The sequence below is a fragment of the Mesoplodon bidens genome, assembly GCF_964165515.1.
Source record: "Mesoplodon bidens genome assembly, chromosome: 18".
NCBI lineage: Eukaryota > Metazoa > Chordata > Mammalia > Artiodactyla > Ziphiidae > Mesoplodon > Mesoplodon bidens.
Window position 1 is genome coordinate 16,351,372 of NC_138175.1, and position 22,523 is coordinate 16,373,894.

At 44.7% G+C, this 22,523-nt stretch overlaps 1 protein-coding gene across 8 annotated transcripts in view; it reads right to left on the reverse strand.

The window, feature by feature from the left end:
- The window catches only part of ZFHX3 (zinc finger homeobox 3), a 257,266-nt gene that overhangs the window by 41,850 nt on the left and 192,893 nt on the right, over positions 1-22,523 (reverse strand). For all 8 annotated transcript variants that reach the window (XR_014013683.1, XM_081215221.1, XM_081215226.1 and 5 more), the window contains one exon: positions 9,286-9,393. Coding sequence is in view for 7 of the 8 variants with exons in the window: in XM_081215221.1 (XP_081071347.1) it covers positions 9,286-9,393 (108 nt within the window). In the remaining variant the exon portion in view is untranslated. The remainder of the gene's footprint in view (positions 1-9,285; positions 9,394-22,523) is intronic.

Here is a 22,523-nt window from a genome sequence, read left to right on the forward strand (position 1 = left end):
GCTAGTGGCTGCTGTACTGTACAGTGTAGATGCAGAACATTTTTATCGACACAGCACTGACCTATAGTAATACTGTTTGATGACCATGGGTGTTCCTGAAATACCCAGTAGAGTTGTACGCTCCCTGAAGGCAAGGCCTGTAATCTCAAGGAACTTGTGATCAGTGGAGCTCTGCCCACTGCCCCGCATGTGGCAGGGACCCAACCACTGACCATGGCATTGATGCTCTCATGCATCAAATCACTATCCTGCTTGTCTTGCTGCCACTCAAGGTAAAAGACCTGACTCCTAAATAAAAGAAGCCCAAAGAGGGTCCATTACCAACAGACATAACAAAGGAAATCAGGATAACTAGGGCACCTACCAGGCACAGGTGGGGGACCACGGACACCTAAGGGGACAGGAAGAATCCCCAGTGACAAGCTTGCAGGATCTTGGTTCCCAGGCTGGAGGTCGGGCCCGAGCTCCTGTGGTGGGAGATCCGAGTCTAAACGTCTGGACTAACAGAGAACCTCAGACCCCAGGGAATATTAATCAGAGTGAGGGCTCCCAGAGGTCCTCATCTCAGCACCAAGACCCAGCTCTACCTAACTGCCTACAAACTCCAGTGCTGGATGCCTGAGGCCAAAGAACCCCTAAACAGGAATACAGCCCCACCCATCAAAAAATAAATAAATAAATAAAATGACAAAAAAATATGTACAAAGGAGCAAGATAAAAACCTACAAGACCCAATAAATGAAGACGAAATAGACAAACTACCTGAAAAAGAATTCAGAGCAATGATAGTAAAGATGATCCAAAATCTTGGACAAAATGGAGAAAATACAAGAAATATTTAACAAGGATCTAGAAGAACTAAAGAGCAAACAAACAGTGATGAACAACACAATAACTGAAATTAAAAATACTCTAGAAGGAATCAATAGCAGAATAACTGAGGCAGAAGAAGGGATAAGTGAGCTGGAAGATAAAGTGGTAGAAATAAGTGCCAGGGAGCAGAATAAAGAAAAAAGAATGAAAAGAATTGATGACAGTCTCAGAGCCCTCTGGGACAACATTAAACTCACCAACATTCGAATTACAGGGGTCCCAGAAAAAGAAGAGAAAAAGAAAGGGACTGAGAAAATATTTGAAGAGATTATAGCTGAAAACTTCCCTAACATGGGAAAGGAAATAGTCAAGTCCAGAGAGTCCCATACAGGATAAACCCAAAGAGAAACACGCCAAGACACATATTAATCAAACTATCAAAAATTAAATACTAAGAAAAAATATTAAAAGCAGCAAGGGAAAAGCAACAAGTAACATACAAGGGAATCCCCATAAAGTTAACAGTTGATCTTTTATCAGAAATTCAGCAAACCAGAAGGGAGTGACAGGACATATTTAAAGTGATGAAAGGGAGAAACCTACAACCAAGATTACTCTACCCAGCACGGATCTCATTCAGATTCGATGGATAAATTAAAACCTTTACAGACAAGCAAAAATTAAGAGAATTCAGCACCACCAAACCAGCTTTATAACAAATTCTAAAGGAACTTCTCTAGGCAGGAAACACAAGAGAAAGAAAGGACCTACAATAACAAACCCAAAACAATTAAGAAAATGGTAATAGGAACATACATATCGATAATTACCTTAAATGTAAACGGATTAAATGCTCCAACTCAAAGACATAGACTGGCTGAATGGATACAAAAACAAGACCTGTATACATGCTGTCTACAAGAGACCCACTTCAGACCTAGGGACACATACAGACTGAAAGTGAGGGGATGGAAAAAAGATATACCATGCATGTGGAAATAAGAAGAAAGTTGGAGTAGCAGTTTTCGTATCAGACAAAGCAGACTTTAAAATAAAGACTATTACAAGAGACAAAGAAGGACACTACATAATGATCAAGGGATCAATCCAAGAAGAAGATATAACAACGGTAAATATTTATGCACTCAACATAGGAGCACTTCAATACATAAGGCAAATGCTAACAGCCATAAAAGGGAAAATCGACAGTAATACAATCAGACTAGGGGACTTTAACACCCCACTTTCACCAATGGACAGATCATGCAAAATGAAAATAAATAAGGCAACACAAGCTTTAAGTGACACATTAGACAAGATGGACTTAATTGATATTTATAGGACATTCCATCCAAAAGCAACAGAATAATACACTTTCTTCTCAAGTGCTCATGGAACATTCTCCAGGATAGACCACATCTTGGGTCACAAATCAAGCCTTGGTAAATTTAAGAAAATTGAAATCGTATCAAGTATCTTTTCCAACCACAATGCTATAAGACTAGATAGCAATTACTGTAAAAAATACAAACACATGGAGGCTAAACAATACACTACTAAATAACCAAGAGATCACTGAAGAAATCAAAGAGGAAATCAAACAATACCTAGAAACAAATGACAGTGAAAACACAACAACCCAAAACCTATGGGATGCAGCAAAAGCAGTCCTAAGAGGGAAGTTTATAGCAATACAATCCTACCTCAAGAAACAAGAAACATCTCAAATAAACAACCTAACCTTACACCTAAAGCAATTAGAGAAAGAAGAACAAAAAAACCCCAAGGTTAGCAGAACAAAAGAAATCATAAAGATCAGATCAGAAATAAATGAAATAGAAACAAAGAAAACAATAGCAAAGATCAATAAAACTAAAAGCTGGTTCTTTGAGAAGATAAACAAAATGGATAGACCATTAGCCAGACTCATCAAGAAAAAAAGGGAGAAGACTCAAATCAATAGAATTAGAAATGAGAAAGGAGAAGTAACAACTGACACTGCAGAAATACAAAGGATCACGAGAGATTACTAAAAGCAACTATACGCCAATAAAATGGACAACCTGGAAGAAATGGACAAATTCTTAGAAAAGCACAACTTTCTGAGACTGAACCAGGAAGAAATAGAAAATATAAACAGACCAGTCACAAGCACTGAAATTGAAACTGTGATTAAAAATCTTCCAACAAAAGCCCAGGACCAGATGGCTTCACAGGCAAATTCTATCAAACATTTACAGAAGAGCTAACACCTATCCTTCTCAAACTCTTCCAAAATATAGCAGACGGAGGTACACTCCCAAACTCATTCAACGAGGCCACCATCACCCTGACACCAAAACCAGACAAAGATGTCACAGAAACAGAAACTACAGGCCAATATCTCTGATGAACATAGATACAAAACTCCTCAACAAAATACTAGCAAACAGAATCCAACAGCACATTAAAAGGATCATACACCATGATCAAGTGGGGTTTATCCCAGGAATGTAACGATTCTTCAATATACGCAAATCAATCAATGTGATACACCATATTAACAAATTGAAAGATTAAAACCATATGATAACCTCAATAGATGCAGAAAAAGCTTTCGACAAAATTCAACACCGATGTATGATAAAAACTCTCCAGAAAGTAGGCACAGAGGGAACCTACCTCAACATAATAAAGGCCATATATGACAAACCCACAGCCAATGTCATTCTCAATGATGAAAAACTGGAACCATTTCCTCTAAGATCAAGAGCAAGACAAGGTTGCCCACCCTCACCACTATTATTCAACATAGTTTTGGAAGTTTTAGCCACAGCAATGAGAGAAGAAAAAGAAATTAAAGGAATCCAAATTGGAAAAGAAGAAATAACACTGTCACTGTTTGAGATGCCATGATACTAAACATGGAGAATCCTAAAGATGCTACCAGAAAATGACTAGAGCTAATCAGTGAATTTGATAGAGTAGCAGGATACAAAATTAATGCAGAGATCTCTTGCATTCCTATACACTAATGATGAAAAATCTGAAAGAGAAATTAAGAAAACACTCCCGTTTACCATTTCAACAAAAAGAATAAAAGACCTAGGAATAAACCTACCTAAGGAGACAAAAGACCTGTATGCAGAAAATTATAAGACACTGATAAAAGAAATTAAAGATGATACAAACAGATGGAGACATATACCATGTTCCTGGATTGGAAGAATCAACATTGAGGAAATGACTATACTACCCAAAGTAATCTACAGATTCAATGCAATCCCTATCAAACTACCAATGGCATTTTTCACAGAACGAGAACAAAAGAATTTCACAATTTGTATGGAAACACAAAAGACCCCGAATAGCCAAAGCAATCTTGAGAAAGAAAAACAGAGCTGGAGGAATCAGACTCCCTGACTTCAGACTATACTACAAAGCTACAGTCATCAAGACAGTATGGCACTGGCACAAAAACAGAAATATAGGTCAATGGAACAGGATAGAAAGCCCAGAGATAAACCCATGCACATATGGTCACCTTATCTTTGATAAAGGAGGCAAGAGTATACAATGGAGAAAAGATAGCCTCTTCAATAAGTGGTGCATGGATGGACAGCTATATGTAAAAGAATGAAATTAGAACACTCCCTAACACCATACACAAAAATAAACTCAAAATGGATTAAAGACCTAAATGTAATGCCATACACTATAAAACTCTTAGAGGAAAACACAGGCAGAACACTCTGTGACATAAATGACAGCAAGATCCTTTTTGACCCACCTCCTAGAGAAATGGAAATAAAAACAAAAATAAACAAATGAAACCTAATGAAACTTACAAGCTTTTGCATAGCAAAGGAAACCATAAACAAGACCAAAAGACAACCCTCAGAATGGGAGAAAATATTTGCAAATGAAGCAATTGACAAAGGATTAATCTCCAAAATTTACAAGCAGCTCATGCAGCTCAATATCAAATAACAAACAACCCAATCCAAACATGGGCAGAAGACCTAAATATACATTTCTCCAAAGAAGATATACAGATTGCCAACAAAGACATGACAGAATGCTCAACGTCATTAATCATTAGAGAAATGCAAATCAAAACTACAATGAGATATCATCTCACACCGGTCAGAATGGCCATCATCAAAAAGTCTACAAACAAGAAATGCTGGAGAGGGCGTGGAGAAAAGGGAACTCTCCTACACTGTTGGTGGGAACGTAAATTGATACAGCCACTATGGAGAATGGTATGGAGGTTCCTTAAAAAACTAAAAATAGAACTACCATATGACCCAGGAATCCCACTACTGGGCATATACCTTGAGAAAACCATAATTCAAATAGAGTCATATACCACAATGTTCACTGCAGCTCTATTTACAATAGCCAGGACATGGAAGCAACCTAAGTGTCCATCAACAGATGAATGGATAAAGAAGATGTGGCACATATATACAATGGAATATTACTCAGCCATAAAATGAAATGAAATTGAGTTATTTGTAGTGAGGAGGATGGACCTAGAGTCTGCCATACAGAGTGAAGGAAGTCACAAAGAGAACAAATACCATATGCTAACACATATATATGGAATCTAAAAAAAAATGGTTCTGATGAACCTAGGGGCAGGACAGGAATAAAGACGCAGACGTGCAGAATGGACTTGAGGACACGGGGAGGGGGAAGGGTAAGCTGGGAGGAAGTGAGAGAGAGGCATGGACATATATACACTACCAAATGTAAAATAGATAGCTAGTGGGAAGCAGCTGCATGGCATAGGGAGATCAGCTCGGTGCTTTGTGACCACCTAGAGGGGAGGGATAGGGAGGGTGGGAGGGAGATGCAAGAGGGAGGGGATATCGGGATATATGTATGCATATAGCTGATTCACTTTGTTATACAGCAGAAACTAACACAACATTGTAAAGCAATTATACTCCAATAAAGACGTTAAAAAAAGAATAAAATAAATGTTAGGAATGAATGAATGAATGAATAAATAAATAAATAAATGGAAATCAGCAATCCTATTCCAATGTAAAAATAAATAACAAAAAATATTTTAGTAAAGCTTATCCATTCCTGCACCAAACCCCAAAGTACATAATCAATAGCTGAGAAAATGCCAATTATCCAGGTCCATTTGAAATATTATTAATCTGCATCCTGAGCAGCCACTAATCAACAGGACAAATTGTGAAATCACTATTTATTTATTTGCCGGGAGGAAGAATTCCCCAACACATTTAATCAGATAGGAACAGCTCAATTTAGGGAGTGAATGGAACAAACGCAGACATTTTTTATAAAATACTAAGGATCCCAAAGAAAGCTCAGGAGAGGCTGCTGGCACCTAAATCGATTCCAAGATCAAATCGGCCCAAGTACCTTAATAAAGCCTGTCATTACACACTCAAACAATATAGACAAAATTATGCTTCAGGTCAAAAGAGGATCGCCTGCAGAAGTCAGGGAAGAATTTTCCCCTCACCCTTTACTACTGTGCAACTGGCAAAATGCATCTCTGAGTTATTCATTCCCCCCTCTCTCTCTCATACAGATAAAGATTAAGTATGTTCCTTGAATGACTGAATGAGAAAGTGGAGCCCTATTAAAGGCACTGGATTTTGGGGGTGCTCATTTTAAGTCTTCATGTAGTCTCTTGACTGCCCAGCATGTCTGCCAGTGCTGTGAGGACACATTCCCACTGAATTATAAACACTTTGAATGAGATTTAATTGAACCACCCCCAACAAAGCTTGCTCTAACCTGGTGTAAGGATTAGAGTAACACATACAAAGTGCCCAGCACAGAGCCTGGCACACAGTAAGAGCTCTGCAGATGGCTGCTAATTGTTGTTGTTCTCTCAGTGTCCTTAGCACACAGAATGCAGGAAACATGCACCACATGCCATTTGCACAATCCCATGAAATCCTTCTATGTTGTTCCCCTCAGCTTCTCAAAAAACACTGCCTGGCAACAGTTTTACATTCAAATGGGAGGACCCGAAGAGAAACTGCCACTAGGTTTCCTCATTTTATTTAACTAAACTGAAAACAAAACCAAAAAAACCCTCCTGATACAGAGTTACTATATGCCAGGCACTGTTCCAAGCTTCCCATATTCAAATAACCCTCACAGCAATGCCATGGAAGTGGGGGCTGTTCTTGATGCCCATCTCACGGGAGAAAACTGAGGCACAGAAAGGTCCCTGCAGCGAGGTCACATGTCAGAGGCAGGATTAGAAACCAGGCACCCGTGGGCTTCCCTGGTGGCACAGTGGTTAAGAATCTGCCTGCCAGTGCAGGGAGCACGGGTTCGAGCCCTGGTCCGGGAAGATCCCACATGCCACGGAGCAACTAAGCCCGTGTGCCACAACTACTGAACCCGTGTGCCACAACTACTGAAGCCCGCATGCCTAGAGCCTGTGCTCCGCAACAAGAAACGCCACCGCAATGAGAAGCCCGCGCACCACAACGAAGAGTAGACCCCACTCGCCACAACTAGAGAAAGCCTGCGTGCAGCAACGAAGACCCAAAGCAGCCAAAAAATAATAAAATAAAATAAAAAGAAACCAGGCACCCAAATTGTGAAAACAAAGGACGGATTGGCCTGGAAGGTGACTCAGTCTTCAAACCGTGTCTGTGAAATCCTCTTCCCCAGCTCACTTCCTCCAGGCAGATGTGTATTAAACACTGCTGCCTGCAAAGTCTGTTTAGATCTCATCATCTTAATATTACAGCAAAGTCTGGGATCCTGATCCATGCGAGGCAACACAGGACAGTCCGCCCCACACACTCAACGGCCTTCGAGTGTGGACCTCCATCCCCTACTCACTGGTCCCACCTTCCAGATCTTCCTAGGGAGCTAGCTCACTGTGGCCCTCAGTATTAGCTCAAGCAAAGGCCTCTGGACACCACAGAGCCCAGTTCAAAAGGGGGCCATGAGCAGCACAGATGGTAAAATTCGTCCAGTGTGCCCGTCGGTCACTCAGCTGCCAGGATGCCCAGGAAATGCAGGACAGCGACACATCACCTGCGAGGCCAGATCCCTACCAAAACTTAGAAGCTGTTACACTCAAATTTCTCTTTTCTAGGCTGAACAGCCCCAATTTCTTTCAGCCTCTTCTCAGAGGCAGTATTTCTCAGCCTTCAGTCATTTTCATTGCTCTCCCCTGGCCTCTCTCCAAGATTCTGTATCTTGTTTAAATAGTAAAGGCCAACAGTGAACATGATTTAAGAACAGTCATGCCTGGAAAAGTAACAAAGGCCCAACCAATATGGACTCCAGAAGGTAAATATTTCCTCAAAAAACAACAACAAACAACAAAGTATTACAATATTAATAATGGAAGGCAGTAAGAATTAGGTTGACCAAATAAAATAATTTCTGTTGCTTGTCATATCATTTCCTCTAATTATAGTGGTGGTTTCTGGGAGACTTCTCTGTCCCTATAAGTCTTCTCAGAAATGGCCTTGCTAGCAGTGACATACATACACTACCAATGTAAAATAGATAGCTAGTGGGAAGCAGCCACATAGCACAGGGAGATCAGCTTGGTGCTTTGTGACCACCTAGAGGGGTGGGATAGGGAGGGTGGGAGGGAGGGAGACACAAGAGGGAAGAGATATGGGAACATATGTGTATGTATAACTGATTCACTTTGTTATAAAGCAGAAACTAACACAACATTGTAAAGCAATTATTCTCCAATAAAGATGTTAAAAAAAAAAAAAAACTTTGCTCCTCCTCAAAAAAGACCTAAGCTTTTCTTCTCAGTCTCAGCAATTCTTTCCCTTGATACAGAAATCCTATCATCTTGCGAGAAGGTCATTCGCCCCTTCTCTCAACACCAGCTTTTCCAGAAATAGCACTTCCTTTCCTGACTTCTTCAATTTCTCCTGCTTTTGGTAAGACAGCCTCCTGCCTGGCTGTACTGCCTGCCGCCCCTTTGAGGCCAAGGTAGGACACCATGAACACGCAGAGCCGCCCAGGCCCCCAAATGCAGGATGAAGCGCACACTGCACTGCTGACTCCTTAGAGGTTCAGGGGTGACACTGATCCATTTCCACACAGCAAATCCCTCCGTGGGGCTTGGGAGCAGGTGGGACAGGGCCCTGCACCTTCCATGGAGGAAGAATCACATCAAGGGCAAAACAGCAACGGGGAGGAGGTGCTAAAGAAACGTGACCTCAACACCAGCAGCCCCTAGGACAGGGCCAAACACCTGGATGCTCGCTCGACACACAAGCTGGTTTTGGGGCCATTTCAAACAACTTTAAAAATTCCTTAATATAACATAATAGGAGAAGGAAGGTGACTACTGAAAAAAAGCGAAAATAAAGTCCATCTCCCACCGACACAGAACCAGCCTAGCTGTTCTGGTGGATTCAGGAGGCTCCGGCCCCCTGACCTGTTGGCCTTACTCCGCCAGGGGAGAAACGCCGGGGGCTGGAGGGCAGCCACACAGCCTACCTGTCCACGTGCTCTGGTCCTTCTCGCCTCCACTCTCCTGGTCTTTCGCAAGCTCTTCGGGATCAGGAGCCGCTTCTCCGGGCCCTTCAACATCTTCAATGGCTTCTTCTGAAAGAGAAGAAAAACAAAATGTCAAGGATTGAAAGTAGACAGAAGATGAAGGACTCTTGCCTCCTACTGCAAAGAAGTACCAACCACAAAACACAGGCAGCCGGTGAGTGTCCCGCCTCCCCTCCCAGTGGCCCCTGAGAGGCCGACCACACTACGGACATGCGAGGTCTGGGTAAGCGGCGGGGGCTTTCCTTCCCCGCTCGTTGGCGTGAGACCACAACTTGCTCTAGATGTGCGGAAACTAGGTATTTCCAGATGGGTTCTGAATGCCCCTTTTGAGCTTTTCTCATTGAAAAGCCAATCCTGTTGAGGAAATAACTCCATCTGATTACCTGAAATTGCATGCAAGTCTTTTACACTTGCAAATGCAAAAAAGGAGCCACAGGATTGCTTCTTGCCTAGCTCCTACCACACTGTGAACTGGCAGTGAACTAGACTAGACCCAATCTTTGACCCCTCATAAGGCCTCTCGGTGCCTGTGCACCTGTCAGGCCGTGGTGGGAGGTTTTTACAGTCATTCATATTCTGAAGAGTCACAGAGTATCAGTGATATGATTTCATCAATGTGAAGAGGTCTAGAAAATAAACATCTGTGGGCACGCCAGGCATCAGTGGCGAGAAGCTACATTTGTAGAGAAAGGGAAAAAACTTTGTATCAGAATCATACACTTCCCTTTTGAAGTCATTCCATTCTTGACCCACCACTGGCTTAAAATGAACCAAGGAAATTCTCTCCAGCTCAACACACAGCGCTTTAGTGAAGGGAGAAGAATGGTCATTTCCAACATTAGGTTACTCACGAAGTAAAATGCCACTTGCTTCCCAGAGTGGGAATGAAGAGAACAAGATTCTCTGGATGCTGAGGGAAAGGAAGTGAGACATTTCTCCCTTGATCTCCTAGCCCTCTGGATCATTATCTAAAACATTCATTAAGAATGGACTAAATGGGGCTTCCCTGGTGGCACAGTGGTTGACAGTCCGCCTGCCGATGCAGGGGACACAGGTTCGTGCCCCGGTCCAGGAAGATCCCACATGCCGCGGAGCGGCTGGGCCCATGAGCCATGGCCACTGAGCCTGCGTGTCCGGAGCCTGTGCTCCGCAATGGGAGAGGCCACAACAGTGAGAGGCCTGCGTACCGCAAAAAAAAAAGAATGGGCTAAATGAATGAATAAGGCAGGCAAACCAAGGTGGGTTGATGATTAAATTATTAGGAGACTTTGAAGAGCACAACTTCCTCAGTGTAGAGACACTGAAACCCAGCCACCCACGTCTGTCACCCGAGGCCAGTGCTAGACCAGATCCACGGAACCAGAGGTGACGGTCCAATCTAGGTCCATGAACTTGGAGTTATTCCAACATCACCCTAGGTCCCTCTAGCCCCAAATCTACTTTTCAACATTTCAAGGTATAATACCCTCCGACCCTCCAGAAAATAATTTCTAAATTTCATCTCACAAAGAAAGTAAAAAGAGTTCAAAGTAAATTGACCTCAGAGGGTATATAAAACACTTGAAGAAGAAAGTATCTATTTAGACCCAGATTTTCCTAACTTTTCCCAAAAAGACACTGGAAGACCAAGAGCTGGAAAATGGAAGTAGGGATTAGGGAACATGTCTTCATTACCACCAAGAGGGGATGTATGAGGCAGTCATGGGGAACATGGGTGAGAGGAGATACTGCTTATTGTCCTCTCCAACTAAGAGGCTTCCACAAATAATTTCTATGTTGCCTTTCTGTCTCACTGCACAGTCAAGTTAACATCAAGTCTCCCCACGCCCACCCCTGGTTCAAACAGAGAAGAATCAGGCAACCTGGTTTGAAGTCAGTCAGATATACAGCACCATATTAACACGGTACATCCTTTAGTGGAGAAAAAAATATATACGAAGTGTTAGTTGAGCTATATAATAAGCAAGTTACACAATATGCTATATGTACCATCTTAATTATGTCCAGGCAGGATGTTCAATGCACATTTTTAGGCTTTTGATAAAACTATTCAACACTGTAATTACAAAATCCATCTTTGAAAGGTTATACCAGCATTCAGTCAATCAATATCAAGTTGAGTCTACCCAAAGTAGCTAGGTCTCTTAAAACACACTCAACTGTCCCAATATATCCTATGATACAAACTATCTGTATGTATCCATACATTAATCAAATGTGATTATACAAAGAGATGATTCAACGGGCCCTCCTCTCCAGGACACACACACATTATCACCCTAGATGGAGAGTCTGACACCTACGAAGTAGGGAACACCCTGATGTGATGAACAGTGTCTGAGGGCGCTCCTCTGCAGAGGAGGGAGAAAACGTACCCACTGGGAGGCGAGCTCCAAGGCCAGTGCCTCTCTCCTGTGTATTATGTGGGCTGCAGCCACCCAAGCAGAGAGTTAAGAACTCATGGTCATTCTGGCACTGACCTCGGTTCTCTGAACCTTCCTGAACAAATCTATCCAGAGACAGAGACTGAAGAACAAGCATATCATTCATGCAATGAGCAAGGAAACGGCATGGCCCTTTGTGACTATTCCCAGAGCCCTCGTTCTATGAGCCTAGTTGGGTCTTTGCTTTCTTCCCTCCCTGCCCTGCTATAAGCAGAAAAGTGAAGGCAGCTGAGCTCCAGTGAGAGGGCAGATGATAGAGGTCGACTCAGGAACTTCTTTTGCTTCTCTCTTTTTCTCCTTTTTTTCTTAAAGATTTAAAAATCAAGTCCTCTGCTCTTTAAGTTTTTAGATTTAATGTTATCATTTCTGATATATTAAACACCAAAAAGCTGTTATATGCTTGGTGGAAGAAGAAATGATTAAGAAACTCCTGCACAAGCCAGCTTCCTTTACAAGCAGATCAGTGTCCTCACCCCCAGCTAGAAAACCAGGTCCCATTCAGCCAAGCAGGTGCTCCCCTGCAGTTCCATACGTGACCTACAGGTGTCGCCCTCTGCATGGCGAGGCCTGGAAGGGCAGCTAGCTGCAGGAGGCAGACACCGTCTGGGCCGCCTAACCTGAGCATGTGGAAATAATACACGTCTTCAAGTGAACTGTCTGGTCCCGGGGAAATAAAATAGGACATTCATAAGCAGTTACACCATCTGTCTTGATACCATCATCATCAACAGCAAAAGGAAAAAATAGCTCTTTAAAATGGATGAAAGCCCAGGCTAACAGTAACCAGAAAACTGTGAGCTCTGAATACCAATAAAGGTAGAGATACGATTCAAAAACAGAGATATAAACTATGAATTCGTCTGGACAGCTTGGGCCCACAGTGCTCTGTAGGTGGGGTATGTTTTATTGGTCCCCAAAGCCTCCAGCAACCTCACTAAGACCAGGGCCTTGGGCACCCACAGGCAGGGCCTGAGTCTCCCCACGCCAGAACACGTGGGAACCAGGGGCAGGATGGCATCCAGCTCTGAAACACTCTGAGCTCCTGCGGCTGGTTAGGTGGCCCACGTTCCCTTTAGGAATGTAGATTTGATACCCACGCGCTCACAGAGCACAGAGCAGAGGGGGAGGCTTTTTCCCTGCCGACCACAGAATGCATTTTCTCCCCCGTGAAGTCAGTGGCAACTGGCTGGGGTCATTACAGAAGTCTGGTTTTTTTTTCCCCCCCTATAATATCAGCTACTGACAGATGGTGGGAACAAGTGAAGACCTGATGGACGACAATCCGGTTTTATCTGGAAAATCCTGTCTTTCCCTCAGAAGACAAAGTTACTTCCCTTCCGCAAGACAGACAACAGCCACTGTGCCATTTTTAAGGCCAAAAAAAAAAAAAGAAAAAAATCAAAACCCTCTTCTCCCCAAAGAATTGAACACTATTTCAGAACCCAACTGGAACACACCAGGAATGCGTTCTCAGGGGCGCAGCCAGGGCCGGGGTGAGGAGGTCATCTCTGCTCCCCACGCCCGGCCGGTTCTAGCAGGAAGCAGCAGAGCCCGCACCCCTCCGGCCGAAGGTCTTGTTCTTCAGGACACTCCAGACGAGGCGCCTCACACCACCCCCACCGCAGACGCCTGCTTCGTGGCTACACCCCACAGGGGCCCTCAAACTCGGGCACCCCTCCTGTTGGGCTATATTTTCACGGTAAAGGGTTAGGGAAATAGAAGCACATCTCGAATAATTGTGAAGCCTGGTGTCCCTTCTGCCTTCAACTTCCATGTAAAAGACCGGCTGAAGGCCTTTAAAAAATCTATTTCCATCACCACCTCTTTTTTACAACTGCTTCTCCCATACAGCGCTCACTAGCACTCGCTCATGTCTCCTGGTTAAGGGCAGAGCCCTCAGGTGTAAGAATTTCAGCAGATAATGCAATTCTACAAGGGAAGGGTTCCTAGGACAGCTTAGGTTTTGGGGGTGATGATACCACAGCTCCAGAAAATTTCCCTTCAGTCAAGGTGGTTTTGCTTACCCCAAACGCAAACTGTTCTCTTAATATACCTTACACTTATCACGTTGGTGAAGGTGACTGCATGACTTCCCAATTTGTGGTGACGTCTGCTCCGGAAGGAGGTGTGTGCCAACTGGCCACCCCATGGGGATTTGCAACGATTTTTATGAACAACCTGGAAATTGGTCTGTGGAAGGAGCACGAGTCAGAAGCAAAAACAGAGGTGGCATCAGCACAAAGTCAGCACCCGCCACCACCGCGCACACTCCGAGTGTGTCACCCAGAAAAAAACGCGCCAGTTGCTAAAAAAGGATACTGTTCACCAAATAACTAGGGCTGAGGTCCGAGTCCACTGGGCGTATTTTACAAGTCACTTACAGACGTGAAGGAAGGGGAGGCCACCAATGACTGAGATGAGTCCTAACTGTTCCCAACTCTTAACGGGATAATGTGGACTAAGTCACACCTTCCCCACTCCTGGGAAAGCCCCCCACTGGGCTTCGAGGACAGAAATTTGGAAATTCTCCTAAGAACCAGGGTGTCCGTACCCAGGGCTCAGGCGACCGCGGTACTTAAACAATGCGCCCGTCTGGGATCCCTGAAGAATGAAATTGTTCTTCCCCTTTTCTTTGCGGGGAGCAACGTCTGAGGGCGGGGGGGCGGGGTAAGCTAAAGTGCGTTTGCCTGTTGGCAGGCTCAAGAGCTGAGAAACATTAGCTGTCATGAACCACAATCAAATCAGGTTTGAAATATTTAGCAGTGGCTTGGAAAATGCAGCAGTGCAGCTCTGACAGGCGAGATGTGCACAGACACCCACTTTCCATTATAATGGAAATATCAGGCCTGTTCTGAATATGTATAACCCAGAAAAATGTATTGATTTTTCATTCGGCATTAAAAAAAATGAAATAGCCTGCAGCTGTCAAAAGCCTTTTGTTAAAAGCTCATCTTTCCTGGAATGAGGTTTACCAGAAACAAGTTTTAATTGTGTATCGGACCTCTTCTTTGAAAAACAAAATAACCAATCTGCTTACTTTGAAGATAGGGTTAAAGCTCTTCCTTTCCCCATTTTCAACCTAATTAACCAAGGACAACCGCCGAAGTGGGCGGGAAAGGCCCCCCCGCACACTCTGACCAGCAGGGACATGGAGGGTGGCGGCTACTTCTGCTGGAGCCTCCATGGTGGTGGCGGAGAGATTCCACGACCGTGTCTTGTCTCCTTGTTCCTGTAACTAGAGACGCACTGTAGGACACCTTGGCCTACCTCGGCTGTCCTCTTGCAGCGCTGACCGTAACAACTGGAGAACGCAGGCCGAGCAGTCCAGCTTGTCCAACCCCCTCGGCCTCTTGTTATCCATAGGAAACCTCTAATGGCTGGACGTACTTCTACAAAGTATGTATGCTTTACTTTGCAAATAGAGGTCAAATCAAATCCTACAATATGAAAGATGACAGCTAAGGTCTAGATCACTTATTTCGAATAAGATCCAGTGCATGAGAATTCTGCTACAAGAGTAACTTGTAAGAGGATGTGATCTGCCGTGGTGACAGAAAGCCGGCTCTGCTGCCCCCAGCTCGTCACCCTAGCTCTCCTCCCCTCTCCAGGCCGCAGAGGGAGAGGTGAATGGTGGCAGCGCTTGTGGCCGCACCCACAGGGGTGGGCCGCTCACTGTGCTGGTCTCCCTCGTGACACTCTGGCAAGTGTGGTCTCACTGAATGGTGACCGCAGGTCCTATCAGTAGGTGACACTCCACGTGCTCTGGGCTATACAGCAAACACACAGTGACTCCCGGACTCAGGACGCAATAATCTACTGCGCAACATTCTCAAACACACTTTCTCAAATGTTAATGCCGCGGTTTTGCTCCACAGTGTCTTTCCAGCCCCGATGACGTGGCTGGAAACTGCCTGAGAGGTAGCTTCGAGCCATTAGGTTTTCTGAGTGACACTACCACAGCCCCAGAAATTCTCCCTTAAATCACGGTACTTTTTGCCTACCACAAATGTAAACTGTTCTTTTAACACACCAGTCCTTAGACTTAGCATCTTGGTGGAGGTGACTGCATGTTCTCACCAGGCACGTAAAATAGGGAACTTATACACCTCCCTGGGAGTCCTTTACGGGTAATCCTCTGAATATTCTTTTTAATTGCTGGCAAACACTGCCCATTCCGTTTCCTACATCTTAACAGGGTATAGATTAATTGAAGAGAAAGTCAAATCACGAGATGAAGGGCCCAGGATCCGAGTCAACACTGGTGAGCGGAACGCTATGAGATACAACTATCACAGTCCCGGCAGGAATCCTTGCAGGGGTGCAGGGTGAGGGCAGGAAGGTGGGGCAGGCAGGGGCTCCGAGGCTGGGGCACTGCTTTGTGCATCAGAAGTGTAATATTCTCCTACCTTCTCAGGATAAGATGCCATTTCTTCCCCAGCAGACATGAGAACTCCAGTGCACTAACAGAGTCCAAGGCATTGGGTGAAAAGTATGCTCTCCAGGTGGACGAAAGGCACTCTGACCTCCTGCACTCCTGCCTGCCCGGCCTCTCCAAGCCCTCCCACAGGTCTGGGGCACAGAGCACGGGACCGGCAGAGGTGGGTCTCCCCCTCCAGGTCGCCCTTGTTCGGCGTTCCCCACGTCCTCACCCGTCTAAGCTCTCCACCAGGCCAGGCCGTCCTGCTGGGGACTCTTCACCAGCTGGAGTGAACAGCCAGGGGTTAGCCTGGTAGCCCCACAGGGATCTCCCCACACCAGGGGATGTTTTTTTGGTTTTTAAATGTGACCAAAGTGCTAACCAGCTGTTTTGAACACAACTGCCCTCTTGAAGATGTCATGTATAAAGAATTTCAGTCCTCTGAGAGGCAAGAGGATGTGCGGGAGAGGAACAGGGGACTTGGAAAAGATCAGACCCACTCCCACCCTCCACTGACATGTTCTTTTTTCACGTGGATCCCTTCAGTGATCATTTTACCACAAGAATTCTTTTCACCACTAGGTGTTCATTTACCGAATACACCTGGGGCCGCCATGCCTGGAGTTTCTGGTCAGAGCGTGCGAGGCGGTGGAGGCCCGCCAGCCTCGCTGGCACGGGGCCGGGGTGAAGGCTCTGCAGGCACACGGGGCAAAGCCAGGAAAGCCGGGGGGGGGGGGAGGGGGAGGGGGAAGCGGCCCCTCGTGCCCGCCCTGCCCCTCTCTCCCACCCCCATCCCACTGCCCCTCTCTCCCACCCCCATCCCACTGCCCCTGGCTTTGGCGCCAGGCTAAAAGAATCAACACTCTGAAGGCAAGGCCGGGTATTATTAAAATGACTAATTGGAGAATAGAGACCATTTACGCTTTTGTATATTTGAAGATCTTGCCACTGTTGATAGAAACAAGAAAAATGGGGCTTGTGCAGCCTGAGGGGGCCTGGGAAGCTGCAGCCGGTGTGCGCAGCCCTGCCAGAGAAAGAGAGGACAAGGAGGCACGCCTGGGAGAGCCTCTGCATCTGCCTGCCGCCCAGCCTCACCTCTACCGTGAGCGTGGGCACGAGAGCGCGCTCTGTGGGTCCACAGCCCGCCTGGGCCTCCAGGAGAAAACGGCCCCGCTCTGAGCTGTCCTCCTGTGTGCCGTTTCTCCTCTTCCGGGCAAAGCCACTGGGTCATTTGAACAGCTTGTCAAAACCGCGCTAGAATTAAGGGGGTGGGTGGGGTCACGAGAGGAGAAAAAGGGAGGAAACACCTAGAGCCGGTATTGCAAACGGTTCCATTTATCTGTGTTCTCAGCAAAAGCACCTGGGTTGCCCCCTGCAGAAGTGCAGAAAGGATGAAAGCCAACGTGCGGTGACAAAGCACAACGGAGTGAAATGTGTCGCTGACTCGCCCGGTGGCTATTCCCGGGAAGATTTTTTTTTTTTTTTTAAATAACTGAAAGATGTGAGTTCCAGTTTGTAAAATACAAACCCAAGCCCTGAAATGGTTTCAGAATCCACATTAAACCAGAAATCCAGCTCTGTCCCAAGAATCTGAAGAACACTGGGTTCAGCGGGGATTAAGTCCCTTGGATTCTACAAAGCCGTGATTGCTGCTGCTACTTCCACACATGAAATGTCGAAGAGGCAAATTCCCCGAGCATGTTTGTAGCGGAGCGTGATGTGATTGTGTTGTCATTTATGGGAAATAATCGCAGGCCCATCTCTCCCCTTCCCCCCCCCATTTTCCAGTCCAAATAACCATGAAAAATTACACTTCAATGTCAGGGCGACGACAAAGGAGGTGCGCTCTCTGGGAGCTCAGCGGATTTGCAGGGGGTTTTCCTTTCTTTGGACAGAAACTACCTTCAATTGTACTTCATTTAAAACGTGATCTAACAAATGCATTTTGACAAGTCCTTTTCTCTTTTTCTCCTTTCTTTCAAACAGTATTTTGCACAGTTTAACCTCACACCAAACTGGAATGTTCTGGAAAGAAGAGGCGAGCAAAATAGAAGGTCCTTGAAACCAAGAAGGGTGGTTCCCCACTCCCCCATCCGTTAAAAACAAAGTCATGGAGAAAAGTACTGATTCTAACTCAGTGTGCTACTGAGAAAGAATGGAAGAGGGCAGAGAGTAAATGGTAACGTCTTAAGGGCAGATATTTGATGGGCAAAGGCGAGAAAAGCCAGGGCAAGCAGAAGGAGGGTCTTGATGGAGGAAGAATGGCCTCATAAGCCTGCTCATCAGAATAAACCGTTTTGTGGATTTGAAAGCATCATCTAAGGCGTCTGGATGTACAGTCAGAACTGGGGGGTCATGACCACATGGGGGTGACGAAGGGAAGCCTCTCTGGTGGGGTACCACTTCCCCCCTCATTCCCCCTCCTCTACAGAAAGGGACGTTTTTCAACCCAACAGATCTGCCTGAAAGCTTTTTAACATTCCAGGTGTGAGGACTGAGCAGTCCTTACAAGCATCCATCTTTCCATAACACCCGGTATGAAATAAACACTGCCAGGCTTCCATGGTTAGAGGGGAGAAGACGAGAGATAAACACACATGAGTGATAGAAAAACTGTAAATTAAAAAAATTAACAGTTTCCATTAAAGAAGGCTGGTATCACCTTCTGAGTCAAAACTGACTGGGCTTGTCAGAGAGAGATCTTATGCTTAATGCAAAACAAAACAAAACAAAATCTATGATGTGTTCCCTAATTTATTTATTTTTACTTGGAAAATGTTGGAAATACATAGGTAAAAAAAAAGTCAAGGCAGGCCTATAAGTGTACTTAAGCATCTATATACAAATGAAGGTGTATGGGAAATGAACAGGATGTACCAGAAGTGATATTAGATGATGGTGATTAGAACCTAATGGATATAAGTGAAACCTTGTGGGAGGGCTCTGGTAACGGGAACACCAATGCTGACGGACGCAATCTATACGGGAATGATAGCGAGGAGCGGGGGAGGGGGTGGCCGTGCAGACCCGAGGTGTTACAATGCGGGGGAGACAAAATATGACAGCACCGAAGGGAAAGATGGAATATTTGGGGACAGGACGTGCAAAAAAGCAAACTGAAAGAGAAACAGGTAAACATTTTGTAACAGGTAAACATTTCGCCAAACGAATAGCACTCAACAGAGAAAGATAAAACCGTGACACCAGGGGTTTGAGTCACATGACACACAAATGAGGCACTCGAGTTTCCAGCCCCTCTGTGGCCTCACTGATGCCCACACCGTCCAAAGGGTCTCTAGCCTATTAAGAAAAGAGCTTTGCCCTGTGAAGCACAGGATGCATGCAGAAATATTAGTCTACTCCCATCCATGGACCGCAGTGTGAGGGGCTGACTGCCAATGAGCTTCATTCTGCATGATCATAGGCGACTTATATGCACAGCTGGTAAAACCAGCTGATTCATAAAAACAAAGCACAAACAAAGGCTTACACTTTCCAAACCAAATCTGGGAAACAGACATCAGGCTGACTTCAGGCAATGCTGTACCCAGAAAAGCACTGGCTAACCCTGCCCTCCCTTGGCCAGACCCAAGCTACACAAAGGTCACCGCAAACGTTAACAGCCTCACACATCCAGAATGCAGCGCTAGAAATGCACATGAACCTGGTGGTGGCAGGTGACTACCACGTGTTCACCACCTAGTACAAGCGGCAAAGAACCTGCCTCTGACTCAAGCACTTACGGTCACACCCAAGACACTGAAGGATGCACCTTCACGTGGAGAGTCAAAAACTGGGCCAGTGCCCAAAACCATCAAGTCCCCAAATGCGCTTCCGTCTGAAACAACCGGGCAGCAGAAGCAACATGTTTTAGTCGACATTTCCTAAGAAACTGCAGAGAAAGTGAAGCAGGAAGCTGAGGTAAAGAGAAAATCCAAAGGCTTATATGTTCAAGAGCTTTCCTGCATTAATGGGAGAAAAAGCAGATGGAATTGCTAAATTGTGGTCATTTTTAACATGCACCTTGTATAGCTCTTTTGTGCCCAAAGGGAGAAAGAAAATTCTTGGATCCCCTTCCTCCTTTTTAGAAACTTCCAAAGTTATGCCAATGGTTGAATATAAAGACTATATTTTAAAAATTTGGATCCTGTACAATAAAATGGTCCTTTTCTACGGTTTAACAAAATGATGCCACCCCTCCCCACCCCCACACCTGCCCTCTCACAATGATTTTAGCTACAGCAGCCCATCCTCAAATCTGCCAGAGCTACTAACTGTATTTCAGTCTCGGTCTTAAGACCCTGTAAGCATCTATTCAGCTTTTCCTCCCATAAGGTATTTCTTAGACCTAAGAACAGCCTGGTATCCTTTGAAAAGCAAAGCATCCATTACACACCCCCAAGTTTATCCTGCAATATATCTCAAGGCAAAAAAAAAAAAAAAAACCCCAAAAAAACCACAGTCACAATCATCAAGGCAAACAAAGAACTTAAATTCTAGACTCACACCCATTCTCTTTAGTGGTGGGAACATTTGTAAACAACTAAAACATGAAACCAAAGAGAAAGAAAATGTTGCCATGAAATGAGAAAGTCATCAAGGATCTGGGCAGAAAGCGCGATTCTGTGACAAAGAGTTGGTTCTTGGGACAGGTAGGAATAAGGGAGATATACAGGTTTGTAGCCCACATTTACATTTTAAAGAAACAATTTTGGAGGTTTAAGTTCTTCTGTGTGCACACTGCAACTGAGGAAAGTACCAGAAACCTCTCACAGGGAAATCCCTAAGTTAGAATCCTCCTCAAACTTTCAAAAGTGGACAATTTTTTCTAAGTGAATATGGACCCTAAGTAGAGCAAATAAGGAAAGGAACCCTCACCAAGCAAAAATTTTTGCTTCATTTTGTAAGACCAATATTTATAGCAAGAAAAGCAGTCAAATAAGCCAAAGGTGTGAATGAAAAGCAGCCAAAATGCAATGCAATATTAAAGATTAGATCATCCAATGATTAGGAAGAAAAGTGAATGATTCCTCACTTACGGAGCAACATCTTTAAACATAAAAAGGAGGAAGAGGGCTTCCCTGGTGGCACAGTGGTTAAGAATCCGCCTGCCAATGCAGGGGACATGGGTTCGAGCCCTGGTCCAGGAAGAAGCCCTCAGACCGCGTAACAACTAAGCCCATGCGCCACAACTACTGAGCCTGCGCTCTAGAGCCCACGAGCCACAACTACTGAAGCCCGCGCGCCTAGAGCCGGTGCTCCGCAACAAGAGAAGCCACTGCAATGAGAAGCCTGCGCACCGCAACAGAGTCGCCCCCGCTCGCCGCAACTAGAGAAAGCCCATGCGCAGCAACGAAGACCCAACACAGCCAAAAATAAATAAAATAAATAAATTTTTTTTAAAAAGGAGGAAGAGAAGGCGGAATAAAGAGGAGGATTTAGACAGTAACCAATGAGATACTTTCCAAAAAAAAAAAAAAAAACCCTAGGTAAGAGTGTATCTTAAATACATATTATGGCAGAAAAAATTCAATTTTTGAAAAAAGTTAGTCTATGAACTGACTCAACTACTAAAAAACTTTGGTGACAGGTTGGAAAGAACAGAAATTGTTCTAGGAGAAACGAAATGACAGAAACTGGGCCTTAAAGAAAAAGAAGTTGAAGAACGGAGACAAAAATGGGTCAATGGACTAAAAAATCGAGGTGTATAAAATTTAACTTCATACAATTAAGGTAGTGAAATCAAAAATTTGTGTGCTTTAGAAATTCTAAAATGATATAAAGGTAAATATATAAAATATAAAATAGGTAGGGTAGTCCAGACAAGGAGAAGGCATGAAAGCATGAACACGAGTAAAACAGATTTAGGAAAGAGAAATAATGGCTGTTTGCAGCAACCTGGTCATCAGAGGGATCTGCCTTTATTTTGAGAGATTTGGCGGAGCCGAAGCACCTCAATTCTACAAACTAGGAGACCAGGGCCTGGAGAAGGGAAGGGCTCCAAGACCACACAGTGAGACAGCCCCAAGGAGGGTCTAAAAAGGCGGCCGAGGGGCACCAGCCATGGAGGGAACAGGCGGTCATGGTGACGCTCATGCAGCCAGACAAGCACTGAAAGGTGAGGCCTGGCACCCTGCTCCCTGGACGCTGGCTCCTCAGGAATCTTCCTCAATTAAAGCTGTGATATTGAGGCAAATGGATTCTAATAGTGGTACCATAGTTGTTCAAAGCAACTTCTAGTTTTGCTTTATATATTTTGAGACAAAAGGCACAGCATGGATAAAAATGGCCTCACCCAAACCAAAATGAACCAAAAA